The sequence below is a fragment of the Misgurnus anguillicaudatus genome, chromosome 24 (genome assembly GCF_027580225.2).
Source record: "Misgurnus anguillicaudatus chromosome 24, ASM2758022v2, whole genome shotgun sequence".
In the NCBI taxonomy this organism is placed as follows: Eukaryota; Metazoa; Chordata; class Actinopteri; order Cypriniformes; family Cobitidae; genus Misgurnus; species Misgurnus anguillicaudatus.
In genome coordinates, this window is record NC_073360.2 from 37,207,703 (window position 1) to 37,235,243 (window position 27,541).

Below are 27,541 nucleotides of genomic sequence, written 5' to 3' on the forward strand. Positions count from 1 at the left end.
TCTCATTTAAAAGCTTTTTTCAAGCCCTTTCTATCTGAACAACTATTCTTTTTTAGCATTTAACCATTTTGAAAATTTTAGCAACATACCTAGTTATATTTATCTTTGAAAGCTCATTTAAAGACATCTCAAGTAAAACAGTTTAACGGTTGCTTTGCTTTAACGGAACACGAGTACAAAATGCTGCGTCCACGTCGTATGTGAAGTTTAATGCATGTAAGAAAATCACACACAACTATAAAGTTTTGTTGATTTAACTTAAAAACATATTGAATTGCTATCAAACAAATGTGTATGTCTTAACAACAGACTGTAAAGGATGATATGTAAGATCACATGTTGTTTTCAATAAACATTAATGTTATTTGTTGAATACAGTACACATGATCAACTGTAATCTGATATGTATGTTATATTTCAGTTTATCAGAAGAGATTAGATGCAGATTTCAGTTGCATGTCTATGAAGAATGAGAGGCCAATGGATCCACCAACAGCATTTAAGAGGTGACCCGACAAAAAAAAAAACATTTACATTTAACACAGTTTTATTCACACAAAGACGCACATCAATTAAAACTTTAATTTTTTATTATTTTCCTGATGTCCAGACCAGACGCAACCGAACCCGTCTGTAAAAAGATGAAGATTGATCAGCCTGTGAATCAACCACAATATATTTGTCCTGAATTCAGGTAAACTATAGATAATTTGACATTTGATTGCTTGTTTTAAATGTTACGTCACTAAAAAAAGTTGTTATTTTACCTGATAATAAAAATCTAATTTGCTCATACATGTACTTCTCTAACTTCTGTTTTCATTTTACAGCCATGACCCTAAATTTAATGAAGACCTGAACACATTTAAATCAAATCTGAAAGAGAAATTTCAGTGTTTGTTTCCAGGAACATCAAAGCAGAGTAACCCAACATTACTGAATGAGATCTACACAGAGCTCAACATTACAGAGATTAAAAGTGGAGAGGCAGAGGAGACACCAATCAAATGTAATGACATCTTTAAACCTTTACCTGAACAAGACAAACACATCAGAAGTGTGCTGACAAACGGATTCGCTGGCATTGGAAAAACAGTCTCTGTACAGAAGTTCATTCTGGACTGGGCTGAAGAGAAAGAGAATCAGGACGTCCACCTCATATTTCCACTTCCTTTCAGAGAGATCAATTTGATGAAGGACAAAACACTCAGTCTTTTAGATCTTCTTCATCTTTTCTTCCCAGAGACAAAAGAAATGGAAATCTTCAGTGATAAATATAAAGTGTTGTTCATCTTTGATGGTTTGGATGAGTGTCGTCTGTCTCTGGATTTTCGCAGCAGTGTGAGGTTGTGTGATGTAAGTAAATCAATCTCAGTGGACGTGATGCTGACAAACCTCATCAAGGGGAATCTGTTTCCCTCTGCTCTCATCTGGATCACCTCCAGACCAGCAGCAGCTGATCTCATCCCCTCTGAGTGTGTTGATCGAGTCACAGAGGTACGAGGCTTCAGTGATCCACAGAAGGAGGAATACTTCAGGAAGAGAATCAGTGATGAGAGTCTGTCTGATCAAATCATCTCACACCTGAAGTCATCCAGGAGTCTCTACATCATGTGTCACATCCCAGTCTTCTGCTGGATTTCAGTCACTGTTCTAGAGAGAATATTGAGTAAATCAATAATAAGAAGAGAGATCCCCAAGACTCTCACTCAAATGTACACACACTTCCTGATCATTCAGACGGACTTCCTCAGAAATCAGAAGGACTATACGAAAAATAAAGAGATGATCTTCAAACTGGGTAAACTGGCTTTTGAGCAGCTTATGAAAGGCAATCTGATCTTCTATGATGAAGACCTGATAGAGTGTGGCATTTATGTAGCAGATGCATCAGTGTACTTAGAATTGTTTACTCAGATCTTCAGAGAGGAGTTTGGTTTATGTCAGAGAAAAGTTTACAGCTTTGTTCATCTGAGCATTCAGGAACATCTAGCAGCTCTATATGTGCACTTTAGCAATGCAATGTCGACTGCATTTAAAATGAATCCAAATCCTTCAATACTTGATGTGTATCAGAGAGCTATAGATGATACTGTAAAGTGTAAAAATGGACATCTGGGTCTTTTTCTTCGTTTTCTTCTGGGTTTGTCACTGCAGTCGAATCAGAATCTCATACCAGGTCTGAGGTTACTGACATGCTACGACTTTCTGGTCAATGAGATAACAATCAAATACATAAAAGAGAAGATCAGGAAGAATCCTTCACCAGAGAAATCTATCAATCTGCTTCACTGTCTAGAAAAACTGGGTGATCCTTCACTAGTGGAAGAAGTCCATAAATATCTGACATCTATAACATTAAGTAAAAGCAAACTCTCTTCATATCAGTGGTCAGCTTTAGTTTCGTTGATGCTGACATCAAAACAGAAGCTGAAGAAGTTAGTTATGAAAACGTTTCTTAAAGGAATCAGTGCTGAATCACTGAAAGTTCTTAAGGAGCTGCTGCCTGTGATTTGTGAATCCAGAATACTTCAGTAAGTGTGAACAGTCAATTTACTCCCTGTTTGCATTGGAGCATTTGCGTTTTAAAATGCTGTTATCTAGCCCTGACATCAAAGTAAATGTCTGTTTTATGTAGATTTCTACACCTGCAACATTAACCATTAGGCTACTAACAAATTATATATAATTTCTGGGGTGAGCCTATTTGCTTTGGTACGTGTGTGTGTGTGTGTGTGTGTGTGTGTGTGTGTACGCACGCGTGCTGTGCGTGAGGAAGAGTGACGCCCCAGTCAAACCAGTTGCTTCATTGCAGTTTGGTACGGCAGAAATACATACATTCATTTTCAATAGAATGCTGCATTTGGCTTGCATGCATCAATTTCATTGTGGTGCATTTTAGGTGAAGCATCCGTTCGAAAAATCGCGTCACAACATCCAATGGGGGTCGCTCTGTCCATTTCTTTTACTGTCTATGGTGAGACTGCCTCCTTGTCATTTCTGGCTTATAACAAAAAACAGGATAATGCCTATAAGCTGCTGTGTGCATGCATCAATTTCATTGTGGTGCATTTTAGGTGAAGCATCCGTTCGAAAAATCGCGTCACATCACGTCCTGGTGTATAAGTTACAGTGAATGCACTGTAAATGAGAGACGAAGGTGTGTGTGTGTGTGTGTGTGTGAAGGGGTTCTTTTTTAATCTATACTCTCTTGCAATTTGACGTGGATATGTTTACTACTTCAAAACATCAAAGCTAAATATCATATCTATTCAAACCGCATAACTACATCGTTTTCGGTTCAGATGCTGAATGTAATGTAATAATAAGAATGTAATGATCCAAAACGTTAGACATTCTCTGCCTTTAATGAAAACACTGTAGGGCAACCCCGGAGTTCTCAAACTAAAACGGGGTCTGCAGGGTTTACGAACGACTCCATTTAAGAGGGACGAAAATAGTGGCGTAGTGTAAATAAAAGGCGTAAACGTAGCAAAAGTAACCCATTTGAAAAGATAAATGGATTAATGTAAAGATAGTTTAAAAAAATATTAATTCTGTCATTTTAAACATGATTTTTTTATTTCTCTACAGGTTGTATTCGTGTAATATCACAGAGGAAGGTTGTGTTGCTCTGTTTTCAGCTCTGAGATCAAACCCATCACACCTGAGAGAACTGAATCTGTCTGATAATAAACTGCAAGATTCAGGAGTAAAGCTGCTCTCTGCTGTACTGGAGAATCCTCACTGTAAACTGGAGATACTGAAGTAAGATCATATGATGTTTTGTGATGTAATAAAGTCATGAATCTATTTTAATTGTTTATTGTCTATCTGCTGTTGTGAATTGATCTTCACATGATCTAATCCTCCAAAGGGGATACCTTAGGTCTGATAATAATATGAAACAGGAGAGTTAAAACACTTAAACACTTTTAACTAGGGGTGTGACGAGACACACCTAAACTGTCTTCAGCCCGGAATACACTACACGATTTTTGTCCTCTTATTAGATCATTACCTTATCACACCGTGCGACATGTATCGTTTAAACTCGGGTACGAGAGGCATGTAGACTGTACGATGATGACACGGAAGCTTCGGCGTAACACACTGTGCGGTGATCATGCCGAATTTCTGACACTGCCAGAAAACTATCGTAGGCTATCTTTGGACGCAAGACCGGGAAAACGGCCGTCTTTGAACCTCTCTCACCGTACGACATAGGACCACCGATGGAGAGCCACGATCACAGAAATCGCGACGATTGTTTCACGATGGCAATCTTTCGTCTGGGACAGCCAATTATCGTGCAGTGTATCCCGGGCTTTCGGCGCATCCAACATAATAAACCAGCATTATGTATTATAACTAGGGCTGTCACTTTTGTGAAAAAATCATTTTCGATTTTTAATATGTAAGTGTTCATTGAATCGATTGTAAAATCGATTTTCCATGTCTAAAAAGACTTTTCCTTTTTCAACGCCAAATAGCGGATAAATGTAAAGAGAGCGCTGGAAACGCACAAGTCAGTAATATTTCTTATTAATTGTCATTACGTTTCGTGCAGAATAACAAACAGCAACAGGAGTGCAACATTCTCTAAAAAATTATGCAGAGTGGACTGCTGCCATAACAAATGAAAAACATTACTGCAGGCTTCAAACCGGCTGCATTTATGATTTAGGCAATTCAAAAATTATTTTAAATAATGATTCGATCCATTTCAAACAACTGTTCAAAAATGAAACTTTAAATAGACTTACTTGAAGTTGAGAACATGCTGTGTGTTTTTTTTTTATTAAACGTGACCGACACTTAAGCGGGACTAGGCAGGCATAATGAAATGCGCAAAAAGGCTAGGGCCATTACAAATTATTGGTCAGGAAAACAAGGCTATCAACCTTTTCGGGGTCCAGAGTAGAGCGTTTTTTATTCACAATATGTCCATCTGTTGAGAAGACGCGCTCCGACCGCACTGATGTCCCAGGAAAACTCGGGTACTTCGTTGCCAGCTGCGCAAGGTGGGGGCATTTCGTATCTTCCACCACAAAAGCGGATCGCTGTCAGCTGGCAATGGTGGCTCCTTGTCATAAATCATCATCTCTGTAAGGTCGCAATTTCAACGCTCTCTTGTGTTGCACAGGTTTATTGATGTTGTCCTCCATTTTCTTTGCAAAACATTAGATACAGCGATTGAAAGCGTGAAACTACAGGTGCGTAAAATTGCTGGGTATTTTCTGTCTAGCTTTCGCAACGCCTACTGCACTTTCGTAATTCTTTATTTTCTTTTTCTGCTTGTTTGTAAGTTTTGTTACTATATTTTAATTGTTTAATTTTTTTCAAATTAATAGTGTACATATTTGGTTAAAATCGATTACCTATTTTCATTTTCGAAACCTTTTTTGGTTAGTCCAATCGATTGTACAATCGATTTTCGAACGAAAAGTGACAGCCCTAATTATAACAAATGCCTGCAGGGGGCGCTAGTGGACTCATCTCGCAGATGTTATTTTCACTTTAGACGGAGAATAGCGTGGACGCGCTTCATATGGTCGAAGTAAGATAAAGACATGGTCCGTCATGTCTGGAGGATAGCCAGTTGATAAAACGCGTGTCCGTGAGAACTGTAAGTGGACTTGTGTTTATTTAAGCCTATAATTGTATAAGTTTATAGTTCTTGCACATTTAAAGTAAGTTATCTGGTGATTTGCTAGCTAGGTTTCACGTGCCTGTTATTTAGATATAATTGTTGAGCGCTCTTGCTCACATTACTTATGTGAATTATTTACATGCTACAGTAGTTACACTCCTTTAAGATAATGTAATTAATAGTGGGAAATAATCTTTTTTTTTACAATCTTCGCGCTATGTATCATAATTCGCCAGACGTTTTACAACATCTGCTGTATTCTGTAATAAGATATAGAGACATAGCGCAACGTGTCATAACCTAAAAAACCACGCCCACCGGGGGGAAACAATCCATTCGTCTCCATTGACTTTATATTGTGTGAGACTCAGGGGGGCAGGGTTTCATATTTTATTGAAGCTTCCCCGGACGCCGACATTGCTTAGCGAACACCCACCTGCTGTTAGCATCCCATTGACTCCCATTCATTTTGCCGTCATTTTGACTTTAACTTTACATCTGAGCATTTAAAGACTCTATTTGTCCGTTAATTATTTCTAAAGAAACACGAAAATGTATAAAAGGCTCCATTACCATGTATCTTGCTTAATGGCCCAGTAGAAGCAGTTTTTGTAAAAATAGGCTAACGATTGCGTCATAACCTGTGACTCACTGTCGCACAGTAGAGAAATTACCGTAAGGACTGGGAGAGAAGCTCACTGGCAATCTTTAACTGACTATGAGGCAATCGGGTGGACGTGAAGGCATAAAGTCAAAGGAGATTATTAATCAGCATACTTACCAAAATGTGCTCCTGTTCACGCTCGCCGTCTCTGCAAGATTCGGTGGGTGATTCAGATTTCCTGTGACACAGCTATTAGAAGACTTACAATTGTCAGACAGGGTGCTCACCTGACTTCATTAAGCTCAGTTTGAGTCTGCGCAGTACGCTCGACACCCAGGAAGTGCGTGCTTCTAATTGACTTCACTTGCCTCCGTTGAATCTAATGGGGTCGCTGTGTCCATTTCTTTTACTGTCTGTGGTGAGACTGCCTCCTTGTCATTTCTGGCTTATAACAAAAAACAGGATGATGCCTGTGGGCTGCTGTGTGACGGAATGAACAGCTAACAAGCAAAAAAACCCAGAAATAAGTTTTCATAAGCTGTCGACCACAAAAGAAAAACGAGCATTTAAAGACACAAAAGTGGAAACGGGCAACTTTTCATAGTACTACTATTAGTAGAACTGCGCCCATGGAGGGAAACGTAGTTGGCAATCCACTTCTTTCTCCTTAAAGGCTGGGTTTTACGTCTCGACAGTATATAAAAACTTATTTCTTTTTTTTTTTTTGGCTTGTTAGCTGTACACATTGTCACACGGCTTTTAGGCGGTATTCTGTTTTTGTTGTGGGCCGGAAATGACAAGGAGGCGGCCTCTCGCAATACAAAGTCAATGGAGACTGTTAATCTCGCAAGACCCATGTAATCTCGCGAGATCTCATATATTATACAATCTTAAAACAGTCAGGACTTTATGAATTTAGTAATCAGTTTTACCTTGATTTGACAATGTACTTAAAGTAAAAAAGTATTGAAATAAAGTTATGAATTTTTCTCTTTTTTTCCTGTGACAAAATAGTTCAGGTTGAGACATCAGACCAAGTTTTGTCTAACAGTGATTTGAGCTTTAAATTTGTAATGATCTTTAAAGGTAAGGTTCTCTCCAAAATCAAATTTGATCATAAATCACTTACCCCCCTCTTGTCCCAAACCTGTAAGTCCTTCGATCATCATGAAGACACATTTTTAAATATTTTTGATGAAAGACGTTCAACCGCCACTATTCAAGCCTGAAAAAAGAAGTAGTCAAAAAATAACATCAGTGGATCAATCAGAATTAGACCCATTTGAAAACTTTGTTAACAATACTTTGACAACCTGTATAAAGAGCCGATCTTCCCCTTATCAAAGATATGCACGCTTCATCAAAAATATCTAAAAATGTGTTACGGGTTTGGGACGCATGATAAAAATTAAAATGTTATACCTATAATGATGACCTTGATCAGATGTGTGTATGGTGGTGAACTGTGAGAGTGAAATGTGTATCATTGTTCTCTACAGGTTGAGTCAATGTAATATCACAGTTGAAGGTTGTGCTGCTCTGACTTCGGCTCTGACATCAAACCCATCACACCTGAGAGAACTGAATCTGTCTAATAATAAAATTGGAGATTCAGGAATGGAGCATCTCTCTGCTGTACTGGAGAATCCTAGGTGTAAACTGGAGAGACTATGGTTAGATCATACACACATCATATCTTACAGGTCAGATACTAGGGGACCAAATAGGGGTCAGAAACAGGGAGCACACTGCACAAACACTAGAGCTCAGGACTGTATTATACACCACAGACCAGGCAGCAAGATTGTAACTGACAGACAGGACCATAATCCAGAGTTAAACAAAGCGGAGAGAAACAAAGTCTAGCAGGGTGAACACCACATAAAAACTATAAATAACACATAAACTAACTGATCTGAGGGACTGAAGTCTGTGTCATTGTTCTCTACAGGTTGTGTTGTTGTGATATCACAGATGAAGGTTGTGTAGCTCTGTCTACAGCTTTGACATCAAACCCTTCACACCTGAGAGGACTGATTCTGCCTTTTAATAATCTTGGAGATTTAGGAGTGAAGCTGCTGTCTGCTGTACTGGAGAATCCTCACTGTAAACTGGAGATGCTGAGGTAAGAGAATTTTTCTGTAGTCACACATGATGCAGTTCTCAAAGAGATATGAAGCTGTCAATTAAAGAAACACATTAAGAGTTCAGATGCAAAAATCTCTAAGGGGCCAATCCCACCAAACACGTTTTAACCCTCTGGAGTCCAACCATTTTGGGACACTATCAGAAAACTATCCCTTTTGTTTAAAATATAATCCGCTGCATCTTGGCGCCTCATGCTTGCGCACGTGCAGAGAGCTGCGCTCTGTTCGAAGGCAGATCAGTAGGTAGTAATCCTGTTTATGATATTTTATGGTGCTTTTATAATACTTTGTCCTTTTAATTCAATTCAATTGAATTTTATTTATATAGCGCTTTTCACAAGTGTTAATTGTTGCAAAGCAGCTTTACATGAGAAGATGTAGAGGAGAACCCAGAAAATCAATAGACAATATAAGAAGTAGAGATAGCGGCTAAGGTTAAACCGTACAAGCGAGCATATTAATAATGCAACTTATACAGTAAAGTGCTAAGTTAAGCCAAAGTTGGCTGACTCTCCCTGGGATGAAAAAACCCCTAAGAAAAACCCAATGGCAAAACTGCTAGAAGGACAAAAAGCCTTGGGAGGAATTAATATATATATTTATATATTTATATATATAGATACGGTAGGGATAGGAGGCGGGTAAGCAGATTAAGCTGGTTTAGCCGGTGGTCGTTGGTCGGGCATCGGCTGGTCGTCACGTTGAAGGACAGCCAGTAGATCAGTGGTGCGATGACCTTCACAGCAACAGGAACTGGGTCTGTTTGTCTCATTGTCCTCGGGGTCGAGGACGAGACAGGGAGACAAAAACAGAGTTCTATTAGCGTAGGGGCCGTTCGCATTTAATGCATGTGTCATACATTATAGTGGTTTAAGTCAGCTCGGTTCCAGACATGCTACCTATTGCGGCAATAGTATATTACCCATATGAGGTATGTGAGTGCTTTGCTCTAGACAAAAATAACTACTGCGGAAAAAGTACATTTACTGGACATTTTATGTGAATGCTTTGTTAAAGAAGAATGTCTTAAGTTTAGATTTAAATTGATCGGCTGTGTCTGATACTCGAACATTATATGGTAAATCATTCCAGAGCTTAGGGGCTAAGTAGGAAAAGGATCTACCACCTTTAGACACTTTTGATATTCTAGGGATAATTAAGTGACCAGAATTTTGTGAGCGCAGTTTATGTGGTGGATTGTATTCTGATAGTAGTTCTTTAATATACGAGGGCGCTAGGCCATTTAAGGCTTTGTTGGTGGTTAGTAATATTTTAAATTGTATGCGATATTTAACTGGTAGCCAGTGTAAAGAAGCCAGAATAGGACAGATGTGTTCATACTTTTTAGATCGAGTAAGCACTCTTGCGGCGGCGGATTGAAACAGCTGTAGCTTGTTTACCTGATTTTCATGGCAAACCACGAGTAACGAGATACAATCTTCTATTCTAGAGGTCATAAAAGCATGGATAAGCTTTTCTGCATCTGATGCAGACAGCATATGGCGTATTTTTGAGATATTTCTAAGATGGAAGAATGCTGTGCGGCAGACATTGGAGATATGACTATCAAAAGCTAGATTGCTGTCGAACATCACGCCTAAATTCTTAACCGTGGAAGATGGCACAACCGTGCAGCCATCTATGGGCAACTTATAATCTGACATATTATGTTTGTAGCGATTCGGTTCAATAATAAGTATCTCTGTCTTATTGGAGTTTAGCATAAGAAAGTTATGTGCCATCCAGTCCCTAATATCACTAATGCAGTCTGTTAGCTTAGAAAACTGGTGGGTTTCGCTAGGATGCGACGAGATGTAAAGCTGTGTATCATCCGCATAGCAGTGAAAACTTATGTTATGTTTCCTGATAATGTCTCCTAGAGGTAACATATATAACGAGAATAGGATAGGGCCTAGAACTGATCCCTGAGGTACGCCGTATTTAACGGGGAAGTGATATGACTCTTCCTCATTTACATAAACAAAGTGATATCGATTGGTTAGATACGATCTAAACCAGGCTAAGGTCTAGTAATATAAGGATTGAGATTTCACCACGATCGGATGTTAATAGGAGGTCATTTGTAACTCTAAGCAGCGCTGTCTCTGTGCTATGGTGGGGCCTGAATCCTGATTGGAACTTTTCATATGTTTTATTATTTTCTACGAATGTGCGTAGCTGGCTTGCCACTACTTTTCCTAAAATTTTAGAAAGAAAAGAGAGATTAGAGATTGGTCTAAAGTTATTAAGATCTCCCTGGTCAAGGTTTGTTTTTTTAATAAGCGGTCTAATAACTGCTAGTTTGAAAGCTGTTGGAAAGTATCCTAATTCTAGAGATGAGTTAAAGATATTTAGTACCGTGTCTGACACTAAATGAAATACCTCTTTTAGTAATTTTGTGGGAACGGGGTCTAGTATACAGGACGATGATTTGGATGACGTTACTAATTTAGAGAGCTCTTCTATTGTAGTAGGTTTAAATGACTCAAGATGTTCGTTTGGTATTCTAGTGGACAGCTTGTCAGTAACAACCACGGCTAACACACAGTATCGAAATTGGATCGGTCATGTTGTGGATCCAGCCAAAAAGCCCAGATCGGCCCGATACCGCTCCAGAATATCGTATCAGGACATCCCTACAAATAACTAAAACATGGATGAATGAAAAATGAAAGAGTGAAGTGTGTGTCATTGTTCTTTACAGGTTGAGCTCTTGTAATCCCTATAATAATGGCCTTAATCAGATGTGTGTATGGTGAAATGAGAGAGTGAAATGTGTATCATTGTTCTCTACAGGTTGAGTCAATGTAATATCACAGATGAAGGTTGTTTTGCTTTGACTTCAGCTCTGAGATCAAACCCATCACACCTGAAACATCTGAATTTGTCTCATAATTATCTGGGAGATTTAGGAGTGAAGCTGATCTCTGATCTGAAAAATGATTCAAATGATAAACTGAGAAGGTGAGCAATGATTTGTATTTTTACTATTTAAAAATGCCATGTCATCTAGTGATGTTAAGTTGATTACGTCATTCATTGGATAATATGAAATAATAAACTCTAGTTTAGTCTCTATAGATTTCTCTACTTTAAACAGTTTTTTTATCAAATGTGACTAAAAAGGAAGATGTCAGATTTACTTTAACCTTAAAGAACTGTGCTGTTTTTGTATTTTCTCAGAATCACAGTGAAGTTGAACAAGAGTTAAAACAATTGGCATTCACCATTGGCCTCTTCAGTCAACACAAGCAAAAAAGACTTTAAGACAACATCCTGGGCCCAGTTTTTCAAAAGTAATCCACTAGGATTTTGGATAACGGATTGGATCAAATCTTGAAAATGGGTTTTTTAAAAGAAAAAACGGATTACATAATCGGATTAGATCACGTAATCCAATCTGGGTTTTGATCCGGATCAAACCTTTAGTTTGGGTTTTTTCAGAACTTTTTTGTTGGATTTGGATCACTTTAATCCAAAAATCTGGATTAAACTGATCCCATCAGAAGGGTGGATTCAGCGTGGATTTCATGTAATGAAAACTTTAAAAATGTATCAAATAATACTATATTTGGATCATGCAGTATCTTACAAAATAAGAAACATGTTTAGACAAAAATGTTAAAAATCGATTTATCTCGTTTTGCAACGAAACTCTTCATATATTCAGTGTTTGTGTTGTAGGTCTCAGATGAGCGGACTGCTGAAAGAGGATGGGGTGGGGTTTTTCTTATTTTTATTTTATTTTTTAATGTATGTGCTTTCATTTCGAATAAAAATAAACTTATATTGACCCCACACTGGCTATTCTACTTGTGATTACATTGTGATTACGTTAATGTGTGAAGGTATAAAATATTAAGAGTAATCCAAAAACAAACATTGCTGTTCATCCTGCACTTTGTTAAAAAATTTAATGTAAAGCTCTATCATGTGATTGTTTCAGCTGGCTATCATTAAAGTTTTAAGTTAGGACACCTGTGAGGTTACCATAATGTTAAGACCGTTTTTAGGATGTTTTGTCAAGTTAGGATGCTTCTGTAATACCACATATTCAGTCTACAAAGATGTTACTCTGTTCCTTTCCCATGTCAAAAAATGCCAGTAACAAAATAAGTTTTTTGCACATATTTACATCTTCTTTACTACAATTTTCTGTGCAGAATCAGCAGATGAAGGACTTTTAGTTAATGTGGCTCCTGCAAATATTGCTGCAGTCAGAAATTAGTTATGAGAATAATGCAATTGAAATTATGCATGTAGTTTCTCTATAAAGGACTGTCATCTGAGGATTTCTTTACTTTCCTGTGCATTGCTATAAGAAACAGTTACAATTTATAAACTTTTGATGTAAAATAACATTATCATTCACTAACTGCACATCATGATTCATTTACCAAATTATTGGGAACTGCACAAAGTGTTGGTGAGCGATGTCCGAAGAACGGACCCCCTGATCTTACAATGTGTGTGTGTGAAATAACAAAGAAAGTGACATTAATTCTGCTTCAGCCCTTCATATGTGTGTCATCTGTTGTTTAGGACAGAGAGTTTCTCAAAGTTTGTGTTAATGAGAACTGCAGGGAGTTTGTATACTTTATAAAGGTACAAATACTAAAATTAACAGAACTGTAAGATTTACAAAAGTACACAATGTGTTTATGTATGCTTTAAATGTAATGCATTTCTATATATAATATTTGTTAACATATTTTTGTATAAGATTTATGTTTTAAAAAAGATTTTGTACAATCAGCAAAAGAAAATATATTCCATGACAAAGATTATTTCACTTAAAATCATTTTCACATTTGGTCTTCTTACACCCATTACTCCTAAGGGACTTTGAGGAGAATTTGATGATAATGATTTTAATATCTGGATGTCTTTATTTAGACAAACAGTCATAATAAGAGTTAACTGTTCAGACTGATAAACATTTAGCTTTTGTCCAAAGAGCTTAAAAACAAAAGTTAAGACACACAATATGCACTATAAAGCAAAGATCACAATGGCCTGTCTCATCTAAAATGTCTCGAAAGCTCTTATGTTGACGTAACACTGAAAAGTTAAAATTAGCGTTTAGTTTTCGAGATTTATTCTTTTATGTGACCTAGTAAAATGTTTTAAATAAACGTGTATAAAAGCATGCTACTGTTATCGTATGTGTAGTTGTTAGGTGCGTTCGGATCGACTTCATGCGGCGCTGCAAAAACCCAGTAGCGCCTCACTGCAGAACGCGACATCCAGGGGGCGGGGTTGGATTTAGATCCAGGGGCGGAGCTGGATCCCGATCCAGAGATCCCATTGGTCGGCAGTTTTACCACAAGAACGTCATACACGTGTTGCTGCGTTACCATTTCCGCATTAAGTCTTAACTAAATTAAGTTATTATTTTGACATAAAAACTAACTTTACTTATGACTACAATAAAAGTAGTGCCTTTAGGGTGAAATGTAAGTTTTTTGCTATAATGTTTTGGAGTAAAACATTTCGGGTAAGCCTACTATGAGTAATCTTACCACATGCAGTTTAAGACCTATTAATGAATACAGTATAAATATGCATAATTATTAAAATATATAGGTTATTGCATGTTATTTAGAAATTAATAAATTGAATGTTTATCTTGTATGGACTTTGAACATCAAAGTACCGCGAGAGCGATTCGAAATTAGACTTCTCCGTATGATTTCTCGAATCGCTCTCGCGGTATCTTGAGTCTTGACGTCAACCTTTATGATTGGTTGAGGTTCCTCACGTGACCCAAGTTGACACCCCCAAACAACTTACCAAAACGAACGCGGTAACGCCAAAACCACGAAGTGCTTAAAGGTAATGAGCTAACCGAACTAATTCTTTTTACCGTTTGATTCTGTTTTAATGTCTGAATGTCAGTGGGAAGAAAAAATGTTTGGTTATGAATCTGCGTACGCGATGGACATCACTGAAAGCTCTTTTTAGCTTGAATAAAATAGTTTAACGGTGCACGTACAAAATGCTGCCTCCACGCCGTAATGCATTTAAATACAGACAGACAGACAGACAGACAGACAGACAGACACACACATGCAATGTAATGAAATCACACACACAGAGACACGTCTATAAAGTTTTATCTATTTACACATTTGGTTGAGAGCAATACAATATGTTTTTATGTCTTAACACATTGTAAAGAAGAAAGATCATGTTGTTTTCAATGATACATGTTATTTGTTGGATACAGTCAGTGTTCGAGTTCCCGGACCTCCTATAAGCATTGAGGGACCCAAATGTAAATTAATTGGGTCCTCTGGTTTTTATTAAAATTAAAATACTACATGAATTTTTTGTGCTGCACTGCCACAAGCAAAACTGTCCATTATTTGTCCCAATTTCGCAATAAACTAATTCTAAAGATTTCTGTCTGAAATAAATGTAAACTTAAGTGCGCATTATGCTGTTTTCTGAAGGAATTGACATACGAGTTAATGTATCTGCGTGTGGATTATTTTCACCTCGTTGATGGTAAGAATCCTTAGTAATTTGTAGGGTTAGGGGCTTTTACAAAATTCTTCTTGAATTATTATTACACACCAGTGGCGAGGCTACCCACTCAGATTGACGGGAAAGCAGAAGAAATCATGGGTAAATGATAATAAATGATACTAACCGCTCAAATATGCATCATCCAGAAATAAATAACTATAGAAAGTTTATCATTTGCATGTGTTTCTTAACCTTACAAATGTTAACCTGCAAGCAATTTTAATTTGAGTGTAAAATGATGTTGAAGTGAGCTTTCTGTGCATACAGACTATGGCACAGACTCACATACTTTGGACGCACAATCAGAAGCGCATGCAAGGAGACGCCAACACAAAATTATCTTAAAATACCACAGTCTTGGCACGTATTCTCATTAAAACAGTCAGTCATGTCTTAAAGTGAACGCAAACATTTCAGAATGAAATCAGATGTATGTGTAAGTGGTCTTAAAAAGGCAGTGTATGAACCAGGACCGTGCACAGACATTTTAAGGGGCAGTGGCCCAAACCAAAAAGGGGGCACAATATGATTTTAACAAAATATTATAAATATGATGTGTTAAAGATTAGTATAACAGTCCTAGACTAAAATAAATGTAAGAGTTGTCAAAACTGAAAACATCTTGCCTTGACATATTTTAATATACAGTAATGTTTTAGTAAGGCATGCTTGTTAAAACTAGTTATATTTCCTAATTTAACCAAGGCCTAGTCCTGACTTAAAGGTCACATATTGACAAATCCGAATTTTGTGGCTTTTTTCATGATAAATAAGGTCTAGGGGCTAAGTTTCAAAACAGTCATTTAAGAGTCAAATGCACACAGCCTGCTGTGAGTTAAAATAATTAGTTTGTACTTCCGTAAAGTTGCTATGACACGCGCGTCCTTACTACGACACACCCATTACGGCATTGTTTCGGCTTCATGTTCACACAGAGGGTTTTCCGGATATCTTACTAGGTCCTCCTTCCGGTAGTGATCCCAGAAAATGTACTCAAAAAATGTAATGTAATCCATTTAACCACTACTATATTGTAAAATTATGTCATTTGAGAATAGGCGTTAAGGTCAACCCTAATTCAACAAAGACCACTCAGTTAAACAATTTCTAGCCTTGCCGCTGTTTCACACTAATTGGATGGGTACAAAATGGTTAGGGTTTGAGTAAAATTTGGGGTTTATTTGATTAAAACCAGGATCTTACTCTCACAGCAACCCTATAATGACTAAGGGTGGCCAGGGGGTGGGGCTTAGCTAGTGGACCCCCATAAGGTTTGACATAATTCGAACACTGAATACAGTACAAATGATTAACTCTAATCTGATCTGTGTATTATGTTTCAGTTTATTGAAAGAGATCAGAACGAGTTGTCTTTGAAGAGTGAGAGGTCAATGGATCCACCAACAGCATTTAAGAGGTGACCTGATCAAAAAACATTTACATGTAACACAGTGTTGCTCACACAAAGAGGCACATCAATTAAAACATGTAATGAATAATTATTGATTCTCTTCCTGATGTCCAGACCAGACGCAACCGAACCTGTCTGTAAAAAGATGAAGATTGTGAATCAATCACAATATATGTGTCCTGAATTCAGGTAAATGATTTTTTATTTGATTCTGTTTGTTTTAGATGTTAAGTAAGGGTATAAATACTCAAATACAATATAATTTCAGCGTTTGAAATATAAAAAAAGTGATATGAAACCAGAACAAAAATTTGCTCTATCCACATATTTTTGACTTAAATGTGGTTGCCGCCATCTTTTAACACTCTGGGGTCGACTGCGGCGCGGTCAATGGATACGCAATTCACATTCCAGTCTCTCCATTTCTTGTTGTTTCATCCGAATGCACCAAACACGACATCTAAATCCTTATTTACTTGCGTATGTGTGTCAGTATCTCCAGACGCGAGTGTTTTCTTTGTTCTTCCGTCAAACATTTCACGCGAGGGGAACACGCATAAACAAACACACGAGTCAGGAAACTTGTCGCGGTTTTTGGTATTCTTATAAAATACGTGATTGCAAACAATACAATCCTTATTTGGTTGCGTCTAAGCGCATATCTCCACACAGCAAGTTTATTAAACACAGGATCACTCGCGTGTGCACACATACTGCTTTCATCATCAACACGTGAGGGAGTAATGGCGGCGGCTGTAAACAAACATTGATAAGTTTTTACACGCTTGTCCCTTGTTGTGTTTCTACTATAATGATTACAAAAACACAAATAAGAGTCCAGACAACGATAGGCAGTTTTTATTTTGAGCTGTTTACTGCACAAAAGTAAAACTCTCGCTGGCCAACCAAACACTACCCTGTGTTCATTTTTACGATGGCCAAAACAGTACCTATACTATGATTACTATGGTTTTTAAAGGTATTTTTGTGAAATTAATAGAAAATATTTCTATATATACACAGATTACATATATAATTTTTTGTTATAAATTCCCAAGTAAACCTTATCATGGTTTTACTACAGAGAAAGTTACATTCCTGTTGAACATCCCCACAAGGCTCATTATGTGGCTCATTATGCGACTGTTTTGTTCCTCAGCTGTCAATCACTGATTATTCAGGAGCTATCCCACCTCCACGCATACAGCCTTTTCCAGGAAAAAGTGTCTTAGAAATTGTAAATCAATATATTGCTTTATGTGAACGAGTAGGCCAAATGATTTTCACATCATTTTGAAGAAAAAACTCTAGACTACTAGATGTTTTGAAAAGTCTTGGGAAAACATGTTTAGAATGAGTTTTGTGGACTTGTATCAGTGACTTAAAAATGTAGCTTTTTTAAAAACCACGCATAAACATTTTTCTATCAAAAATACACACATGCACATACATGTTGATCATATGATATTGTAGCCCAGTTTGTGCTGAACACAGTGTTATGAGACTTTTGCCATTCATATGTTTTAAAGCAACTGAAAAAAGCACAAATGGCGCATGTCAAAACTTCCCCAGGGCCCTAAAAACCCCTTAGGTTAAGCTCCTTTGTGTAAGACATTGGTGAGCCACTAAAGCTTTTACTAGTATTATTATATATGTATTATGAAATCCAGGAAGACAGAACAAAGCTGTCATAGCAAAGAGCAATGTGAAATCCATTAAATTCATCAAACAGAAGATCAGTGAGAATCCTTCACCAGAGAAATCCATCAATATGCTTCACTGTCTGAATGAACCGGGTGAATATTTACTAGTAAATGAAATCCAACATTATCTGAAATCTAGGAGATTAGGTAAAGGCAATTTCTCTTCATCTCAGTGGTCAGCTGTAGTCTTTTTTTGTTGGCTTCAGGACAGGAGCTGAGTGAGTTAAATCTGGGTGAATTTGTTAGAACAGGAAACAAAGCTAAATCAGTGAATGTTCTTAAGAAGCTGCTGCCTCTACTTTAAGAATCACGATCAGGGGCCTTATTTGTAAAACTGTGCGTAGGATCCTTACTAAAAGTCTATGTACACACAAAAGCCAGAAATAACGTACGCCAAAAATATTTAGATTTTTAAAACCATACATACGCACACCAGCAAGCATTACATGCCGATTTTTAACCATAAATATTTAATGCAAATCACCTCATGAATGCTGCCTGCATTTTAATTTAGCTGGCATCAGATTGTTCGTTCATAAGCTAAATGTGCCCGTCTAATTGTCATGAACCTCCAGCATGGAGTCACGCAGCATTACACACGTGGGTCCCCGCAGCTTTATTATATATTTTTACAGCAATTATATCATACACCTACCCAAAATTACAGCATAAATGAGAGGTATTACTAAAATAAAAAATATATATGTGTTTTCTGCTCCTTTTGTGCATGAGTCTGATATAGATGGTTTCAACAGTAACAACATAAACAAGGGGCTGTCGCGGTCCGCACGTAACTTCGGTAAACTCAGCTAATAATAAATAACCACAAAGTACTTTAAACGTAGTTTATTTATATAACAAGCAAAAAAACAACAACACATAGATTACATAGGAAACCAAAACATTTGTTATTTTCGACTAGGAATCTGTTCAAGAGATCAGTTTAGCAACTAGTCAGACCATTAAAAAAACAAAACCGGAAGTAAAGTTCGGATACAGACGTGTATCACATGCGTCCGATGAAACCGTCTATATGTGGACTGCACAAGCATTCTTCTCTGCTTTACAAAGAGCAGACATATGAAAATGAATAATTTAATAATTTAAAAACATAAATAGTAATTTCATTTTACCTAACAGACTTGCAATAACTTACACATGTGAGTAAATATTTATTTTTAAGGAAAACACCACCGTTTTTCAATATTTTATAATGTTCTTACCTCAACTTACACAAATGAATACATACCTATCTTTATTCAATGCGTGCACTTTTAATCTTTGTACAGCGCCTGGTGAATGTGTTAGCATTTAGTTTAGCCCCATTTATTCCCCAAACAGGGATGAATTTATAAGCCACAAAACACTTCCATATTTTCCCTATTTAAAGACTGTTACATGAGTAGTTACACGAGTAAGTATGGTGGCACAAAATTAAACTTTTGCTTGGAGCCATAGTAATGAATGGGGCTATTTGAGAGAGGTGGCACTGGCGCCACCAAGTTGTACAGCTGGTGGGGCTGGGCCTCAATTTGGTGGCACCAGTCACTGGGTGGTGTAAAAAAAGGAACACTAAAACAAAGCCCAAATGTGTTTAATGCGTTAATAAATTTATTACAAAAACAGGCAATTTTCTTCTTTATATAAATAAATTATTTGTTTAACTTTATCATACTCTTAACATATATTTGCCTTATTGTAAACCATAAACCTTAAATCAACTTTTTCTTACTTTGTTGTAAATGCTTTACGCTACTTTAACTATAATAACTATTGTCAACTATCGTCATGAAAGCCCACCATATGTCTGACTATGGTCGATACATGATAGTATCTTTTACCGGCACAACCCTACTGGGGAGACAAAACAATGGCACTGATGTATAGGGCTGCACGGTATATTGCATGCGTTTGTGATGTGTATCTCGTCGGTTGGGCCGGTTCCTTGATTAGTAGTAAATCTCCAAAACCTGGTTTCAGATGAAGTGGCATTTACTACACAAAGCCGGAGTTTACTGACAATTAAGGCAATTTTGCCTTTATTTTTGCGGACATATTGTCTGCGAAAATGAATGTTATATTGCCCAGCAGGTGATGGCGATTTACTACTAACCAAGGAACTGACTTTGCTGACGAATTGCTCATGACAGTCTTGTGCGATTTATCGTGCAGCCCTAAGATAGGGTCAGTACAAGGCGTTTTTAAATTAAGGAAGCTCAAACATTCATTTTAATCTAGGATAAGCCTTGTCCGGGATGAATGATGATTTATTAACACTAACAATTTCTCAGATATTAGAAACAAAGTCATAATGTAAAACAAGAACAATAATTTAAGTCTTTTACAATATATTCACTACAAAATTGTAAGACTTTACTGATGTTGATGTTGTTCCATCCAAACCAACACCATTTATTTTGTTTCTCTACAGGTTAAGGAGGTGTAACATCAAAGATGAACATTGTATTGCCCTGACTTCAGCTCTGAGATCAAACCCATCACATCTGAAACATCTCAATCTGTCTATGAATGATCTTGGAGATTCAGGAGTGAAACTGCTGTCTGCTGTACTGGAGAATCCAGACTGTAAACTGGAGAAACTGGTGTAAGATAATCAGATTTTATATGATGTAATAATGTAATGAAATCTATTTGTAATGTAATTTCACTCTGCGCTTTATGGATTATATGACATAATACAAAACGAGGAATAAAAGCAACACTATCTTTATCTATTGGTATCAGCTGTCATTCTAAGTAAAAGAGGATGAAAACTGCCCCATACATTTTGTATTGGTGCATCCCTTATTTTAAGTGTTTACTGTCCTTCTGCTGTTGTGAGTTTAGTTGATTAATCTTCACATGATCTATTCCTCAACACATGATACTGCAAACAAGAGATTCCCATCACTACTAACATCTAAATCGGTTTACATTAAACACACTCAATCTCAACACAGTCAGGACTTCGACAAATGAAAAGGATGCTGAATTCATAATTCACCCTAGATTGAAAATTTGTACATATCTGACTAACCTACAAGCCAAATCATGACATAGATCCAGCCATTATATGTGTTTTTTAAATGCAGCACATTGTTTAGCTTTAAAAGACATGTTAACCCAAAAGAGTTACATTTTCTGATGATGGATGGGCTTAAAACCCCCCAAAACCTATTCAATGCTATTACACAGCTGGGAAGAGACAGTATATTATTTAAAGGTGCCAACAAATGCATTGAAATTTGTTAATGTTCTCTGATATCTACATATCTGGTTTTATGAAGTGCAAAAATTATCCAGGGATGGTTTGACATGTCCATTTACAACCCTAGGATTTGCCTTTAGAATGAAAATGTCTTATTATTTTCTAATTTAAAAAGGGTCATAAATAATAATGTTGAACTCTGCTCTGATTGGCTGTTTCAGAGCAGCTCCTTCAGTAGCTCTATGTGAAAGTATACAGACCTTATTATGAGGTTGTATCAGATGATGCAATTGTTTGGAGATTATTAAAGGCGGAGTCCATGATGTTTGAAAGCCAATGTTGATATTTGAAATCACCTAAACAAACACGCCCCTACCCCAATAGAATCTGGACCTTCTGTTGATAGAGCCGCCCCACATATACGCAACCCGGCAAGGATGTCGGTTAGTAGACACGCTCCTTACTGCTGATTGGCTATAAGTGTGTTTGGGTAGTCGGCCCGTCTCCTTTTCCGGAGCGTTTTTCAAACAGCGTGGACTCCGCCTTTAATGGACGTTTCTAACTGGTAAGTTTGTGTTTTTTTTCAGTATGGACCTGTAAAACGTAACTCTAACGTCAATAGTAGAACTTCAGCCTAAACGCTAGCATATGGTATTAACTGGCATATAGCGCTAACTCCGCAGTCACAATTTAGTTTTTAGCATTATAAAAACATTGTACTTAATTTAATTTGTAATTTAATGTTGAGGCGTACATTTCGACTGTAGCACAAGTCGGTGTTATGTTGAGATTTAATATAACTCAGATTGTGTTTAGCCAAAAGAAAGAAATCCATATACAGTACACCTGGCTTGAGGGTGAGGAAAGTATGAGCTAATTTTCAATTTACGATGAACATTTCTTTAAAAGTGTGTGTCTCTGTTCTCTACAGGTTGAGTTGGTGTAATATCACAGATGAAGGTTGTGCAGCTCTGACTTCAGCTCTGACATCAAACCCATCACATCTGAGAGAACTGAATCTGTCTGATAACAAATTTGGAGATTCAGGAGTCAAGCAGATCTCTAATTTACTGAAAGATCCTGACTGTAAACTGGAGATATTGAGGTTGAGATAATAAGATATTTTGTGATGTAATAAAAGTAAGGTGATTTTTTTTGTAAGGTGAAGTGTTTATTGTTGTTCTTCTATTGTAATTTCGGTACACACACACACAGAAAGAGAGAGAGAGCAGATAGTGACAGGAGAAGAGAAAGCTACTCAAGCTAAAATGTTGTGTTTTTATAGTGAATACACACATTTTGAAAGAATACATCTGACTGGAATTGGATTTAAAGCTAAGTTACAACCCGCATCTCCGACCTGGGGAGAGGAAATTAATGTAAACAAGCCAGCATCTCTACTCTGTTTAAAAACTGAGGCAATGAAAAGAGCTATACAAATTAAAAGTCATCTGAAACATGACCATAACATCCAGTGTTTAGATCTGAGGTGTAACTATTATAAACGTGACTGGGCGTTATGGCGCATACTCACAGATGCGATCAGAGTAACACTCGACTAAAGCAATTAACCCTGTGAAGCTGGGATTTATACTGAACAATCTATTAGCTGTTTAAAATTGAAATGCATATTTTATCATATTTATATATGTTTGAAATATTTAGAATATAATTTTTTTCTTACATTCCAATTTTTATATTAATATTTCATATTTTTACCTTACCAATGTACTTGAAAGTAACATTTTTAAAGCCGCTCTATGCAATTCTGCGTTTTTGTCAAACAGCGACCCCTAGAGTCGCTGGAGAATACTTGCAACTGTCGTAATTTCCCACTCTAGTACTCCAAAGATAATGACCAGGTAATGTTTCACAATTTCATACAAATATTAGGCTACTGCATAGTCTACTAAACTACAGATGATGGTAATAGGATAATAAGTTTATTCCAAGTGTAGAGTGCATATAATAATAAAGTACAGCGTTTGCTAGCTTATAATGTTTTTACATGATTGCAGCTAAATCACAAGTAAACATTACAAAATGCCATGACAAAGTTAATTGTGTACATTGCATTATCTCATAACATTGTTCGTTATAATGTCACTATACATGATTATTGCTATTTATCATAAAAGTTTGCAAATCGTGCATGTTTACACTATTTACAACCTCTAGGCTTATTTATGTCCTGCTAATTATGTGAGATATAGACAACTGTTGTCATGATAATCGCATGACATACTACAAGCAAGCGCAACAACATACAACATAGACCGCAAACAAGTTTACAAATGAGAGATTTACTGACTAGTCCATTAACAAGATCGCCAGATCAGCATATCCCTCCAGTGCTGTCTTTTAGCTCACACCAATGAGTAAAATCCTGACCGAGTGAGACTCTTGTCCGGTTCCTAATGCAGTCAGATTCTCTTTTCCTTTTCCTACTCACTTCCGAATGCGCTTTCTTAACTTTTAAATCGTTTAGCCTTACGTCTCAAATTCGCACGTGCAGTTGTTGTTATAGGCTTGATCGACTTCATGCAGCACTGCCAGAACCGACAGCCGGATGACGTCAAAGTGTCGTCTCGGATCATTCTCGCGGTACTTTGACGTCATCCGGCGGTCGGTTCTTGCAGTGCCACACGAAGTCGAACAAGCCTAACGTGTGTGACTTCGTTGCCGTAAAGCAAGTCGTGATTCTTGCGAGATTTGTCAGGGGCGGTTCTCTCAAGCTTGCATTGCTGGTTTTGGTAGCGGCGTCCTCCACGAGTTCAACAGGAGGATGATTCGCCTTACTATGACTTTGTTTACCACCGAAATAACTTTGAAGCTGTTATATTAAGGTAAAATAACTGCATAGTGTGTCTTTAAGGTTCTGAATCATATAAAGTCTTTCTCTAATTATGTCCTGTAACGTGAATACATTTAGTTTACACATCAGAAAAGGCGTTGTCCTTACCGTAATGATTTGAGCTTTAAATTTTGCAACAATCTTTTATAATGATAATGATCTGATCTCTGTGTTGTTATCTACAGGTTGAGATGGTGTAATATCACAGATGAAGGTTGTGCTGCTCTGTCTTTAGCTCTAATATCAAACCCTTCACACCTGAGAGAATTGAATCTGACTAATAATGAATTTGGAGATTCAGGAATGGAGCATCTCTCTGCTGTCCTGGAGAATCCTCAGTGTAAATTGCAGAATCTCTGGTAAGATCATTCTCACATGATAACATGGTTCTCATATACCAGACTGCTAAAGACCAATCAACAGTCCAGGAGTGAGAACACAAGTGTACACCACATGAAAACACTTTGGCAACAAGAGCATGTATAGTGAACATTTATAATGAGTGAACAACAATGAGGAAGGGGTTCAGGGGCAATAGCCTCGTGAGCAGTGCTCCTACATACACAGCACAACTGTGCTGTAAAATACAAATGAAAACAATAAATAACACACAAACAAAAGGAAATTTATGTTGATCAGATGTGTGTGTTGTGAAGTGAGAAACTGAAGTGTGTGTCATTGTTCTCTACAGGTTGAGTTGGTGTAATATCACAGCTGAAGGTTGTGCTGCTCTGACTTCAGCTCTGACATCAAACCCATCACACATAAAATATCTGAAACTGTCTAAGAATAATCTTGGAGATACAGGAGTGAAGCTGATCTCAGATGTTCTGAAGAATCCTCAATGTAAACTGGAAATACTGAAGTAAGATATTTTTTCTGATAGTCACACATGAAGTGTATCTCAAAGGGACACTAGCTGGGATCCATTGAAACGTGAAGCGAATATTTTCAAAAAAAGAAAAACAAACAAATGTTAATTAGGTGCGTTTCCATTAAGTTGTTCAAGCAAATGACGGTGGTATTACCTAGTACCTAACTAACTAACTAAATGCTGTGCATAGAAGAAGGAATGCAGCATATTTGCAAGGGCATTAGGACAACATCAAGCCCCATATATGGGAAAGACCACATCAGTGGAAACAGCTAGGTGATCTCGTGGGTTTAATGTTCGAATTTATTCTGCAAAAGCATTTCCATCTCCCATTATTCGCATTTATTCTTTTTCGCAAAAGTCAAAAACCACCTCAAGCAGCTGAATTTTTTCCTGGGTGGAAACCCAGGTTTTGTGATGTAGTTTTATAGTGGGACAAAATGAGAGTAAACGTCAAGTCAACATTTTTAGTGATTTAATATAAATCATATGCAATCTCAGTACATAAACATCTTTGATTAATGAAGTTTTAACTGATTTCAGTTCATTATCACTTGATGCTGCTTGATAAATTCACTTTCTGCTCCACTTTTATACCCGGGAGTTGCCAGTTTGAGTATCACGGCATGTGGGAATTGAATTGAAAAATCATGACACACTGAAGTTTTTATCATTGTCCTTTGCAGGTTGAGTTATTGTTATATTACAGCTGAAGGTTGTGCTGCTCTGTCTTCAGCTCTGACATCAAACCCATCACACCTGACACAACTAAATCTGTCTGAGAATAAAATAGGAGATTTAGGAGTAAAGCTGATCTGTGATGTACTAAAGGATCCTCAATGTAAACTGAAGATACTGAGGTAAGACATTAGAAATTTTCACAGTGTTGCCGATAAATGATCTGAGTAACTTTTTCGGGAAATGAACAACGGTTCTGTTCACACAAGCAATGGGTCTACCAGGAGGATACCATTCGTACATCAGTACCAATATACCGGAGGCTAATGTCTAGTAGTTCATAGACGACTTGGTACTAGTATTATCTCTTTCACCGCCTGCGTTTTTTTAAAAAGTTGCCAGCCAGCGCCAGCGTTTTTCATGATTTTCACAAAAGTTTAAAGCCTTCCAGAAAATTTTCTTCTTCAAATATATAAACATACAATATACCAAATTAAAGAACAGACCCTCTGTCTTTATCCTACCTTCAGTAGTTCGTTTGTAATCAGCTTTTGAATATGGGTAGGTTTCTGCAAAAACACCACATTTTGAGTAAAAAGCAGAGATAATTCCATTTTTGTGACAGACTTTTCATAGAGATCCCATTCAGAGCGATATTTTAAACAGACACGGACATGCAGCCGCTTGCCATAGGGCAATACTTCCGGGTTTAAAACGTTGCGGAAGGGCGCCACCTGGTGGATAATAGCGGTATTGCGGAAAGACGGAAATACTCGTCATTGGCGGGGAAGCGTTTTCTCTTAATTGACGAGATATCTAAAGAGATATCATGTGTACTGTAGAGTAGATGAAAGAGATGTTTCAGTATTATAATAAGAAAATGAAGTGTGTGTTCTTTGTTCTTTGCAGGTTGTATGATTGTAATATCACAGATGAAGGTTGTGTTGCTCTGTCTTCAGCTCTGACATCAAACCCATCACATCTGACAGAATTGAATTTGACTGGGAATAATCTGGGAGATTTAGGAGTGAAGCTGCTCTCTGGTCTGAAAAATGATCCACATTACAAACTAAAGAAACTACGGTGATTAATAATAATTTATAATATCTTTATCATTTGTTGTTATCCAGTTTTATGACGTTAAAGAAAAACACCACCATTTTTCAACATTTCACTATGTTCTTACCTCAACTTATTAAGCAGATACTTGGGCTGAACGATGTGAGGAAAAGTTGCGATGTGCGATGACATTGTTTAATGTTGCGATAAATATATATATATTTTTTATGTTTTCGGGGCCATTCACAAACACGTGGAAAACACTAGACACGTAGGTTATTGTCACATGACCTGCACACTGCGCTTGTGTCATTCTGAAAAGTTAAAATGTTTTTGAAATACCTGGAAAAAACGAGCGTGTCAAGAGCACACACATACATTTGAAATAATGAACTTGAGCGCGCAATAGACGCAATATGAGAATCACCGCTTCCACAGTACCTGTGTTTGTGGCGTCATCTCTCCTAAATCCAAAATAATTCCATGATATAGCTGAAGTGCTGTTCATTTTCACCACAAGGTCTTCGTCTGACAACACATTTTCCTCACTCTTCTCTCCTTCCTCTGCCATAGTTTTTGCTAACAGGCACAGCATCGCAACAGACACCTCACAAATCTATCTGAGCGTAGCGTTGTTGTTTTTTTTTTAACTTTGGCTCATATGTGACCGATATACAGTAAAAATTATATTTTCTTTGTATTTAATCAGGTCAGTTTTTCTTTCCCTTTATTTCATTGAAATTGATATTATCATCATGTGTGCACGTATCTGCGTCAACACCTTCATGTTTTTAGTTAAAGGATAATTCCGGTATTTAA

The 27,541-nt window shown here is 37.2% G+C and overlaps 1 protein-coding gene across 1 annotated transcript in view; it reads left to right on the forward strand.

Moving 5' to 3' along the window:
* LOC129438574 (NACHT, LRR and PYD domains-containing protein 3) overlaps nucleotides 1–27,541 on the forward strand; it is a 102,737-nt gene that overhangs the window by 72,685 nt on the left and 2,511 nt on the right. The window contains exons 4-15 of the mRNA XM_073862943.1: nucleotides 422–506; nucleotides 611–694; nucleotides 831–2,534; nucleotides 3,595–3,768; nucleotides 7,757–7,930; nucleotides 8,209–8,382; nucleotides 20,481–20,654; nucleotides 22,189–22,362; nucleotides 24,297–24,470; nucleotides 24,803–24,976; nucleotides 25,672–25,845; nucleotides 26,573–26,746. Of these exons, the coding sequence (XP_073719044.1) occupies nucleotides 422–506; nucleotides 611–694; nucleotides 831–2,534; nucleotides 3,595–3,768; nucleotides 7,757–7,930; nucleotides 8,209–8,382; nucleotides 20,481–20,654; nucleotides 22,189–22,362; nucleotides 24,297–24,470; nucleotides 24,803–24,976; nucleotides 25,672–25,845; nucleotides 26,573–26,746 (3,439 nt within the window). The remainder of the gene's footprint in view (nucleotides 1–421; nucleotides 507–610; nucleotides 695–830; nucleotides 2,535–3,594; nucleotides 3,769–7,756; nucleotides 7,931–8,208; nucleotides 8,383–20,480; nucleotides 20,655–22,188; nucleotides 22,363–24,296; nucleotides 24,471–24,802; nucleotides 24,977–25,671; nucleotides 25,846–26,572; nucleotides 26,747–27,541) is intronic.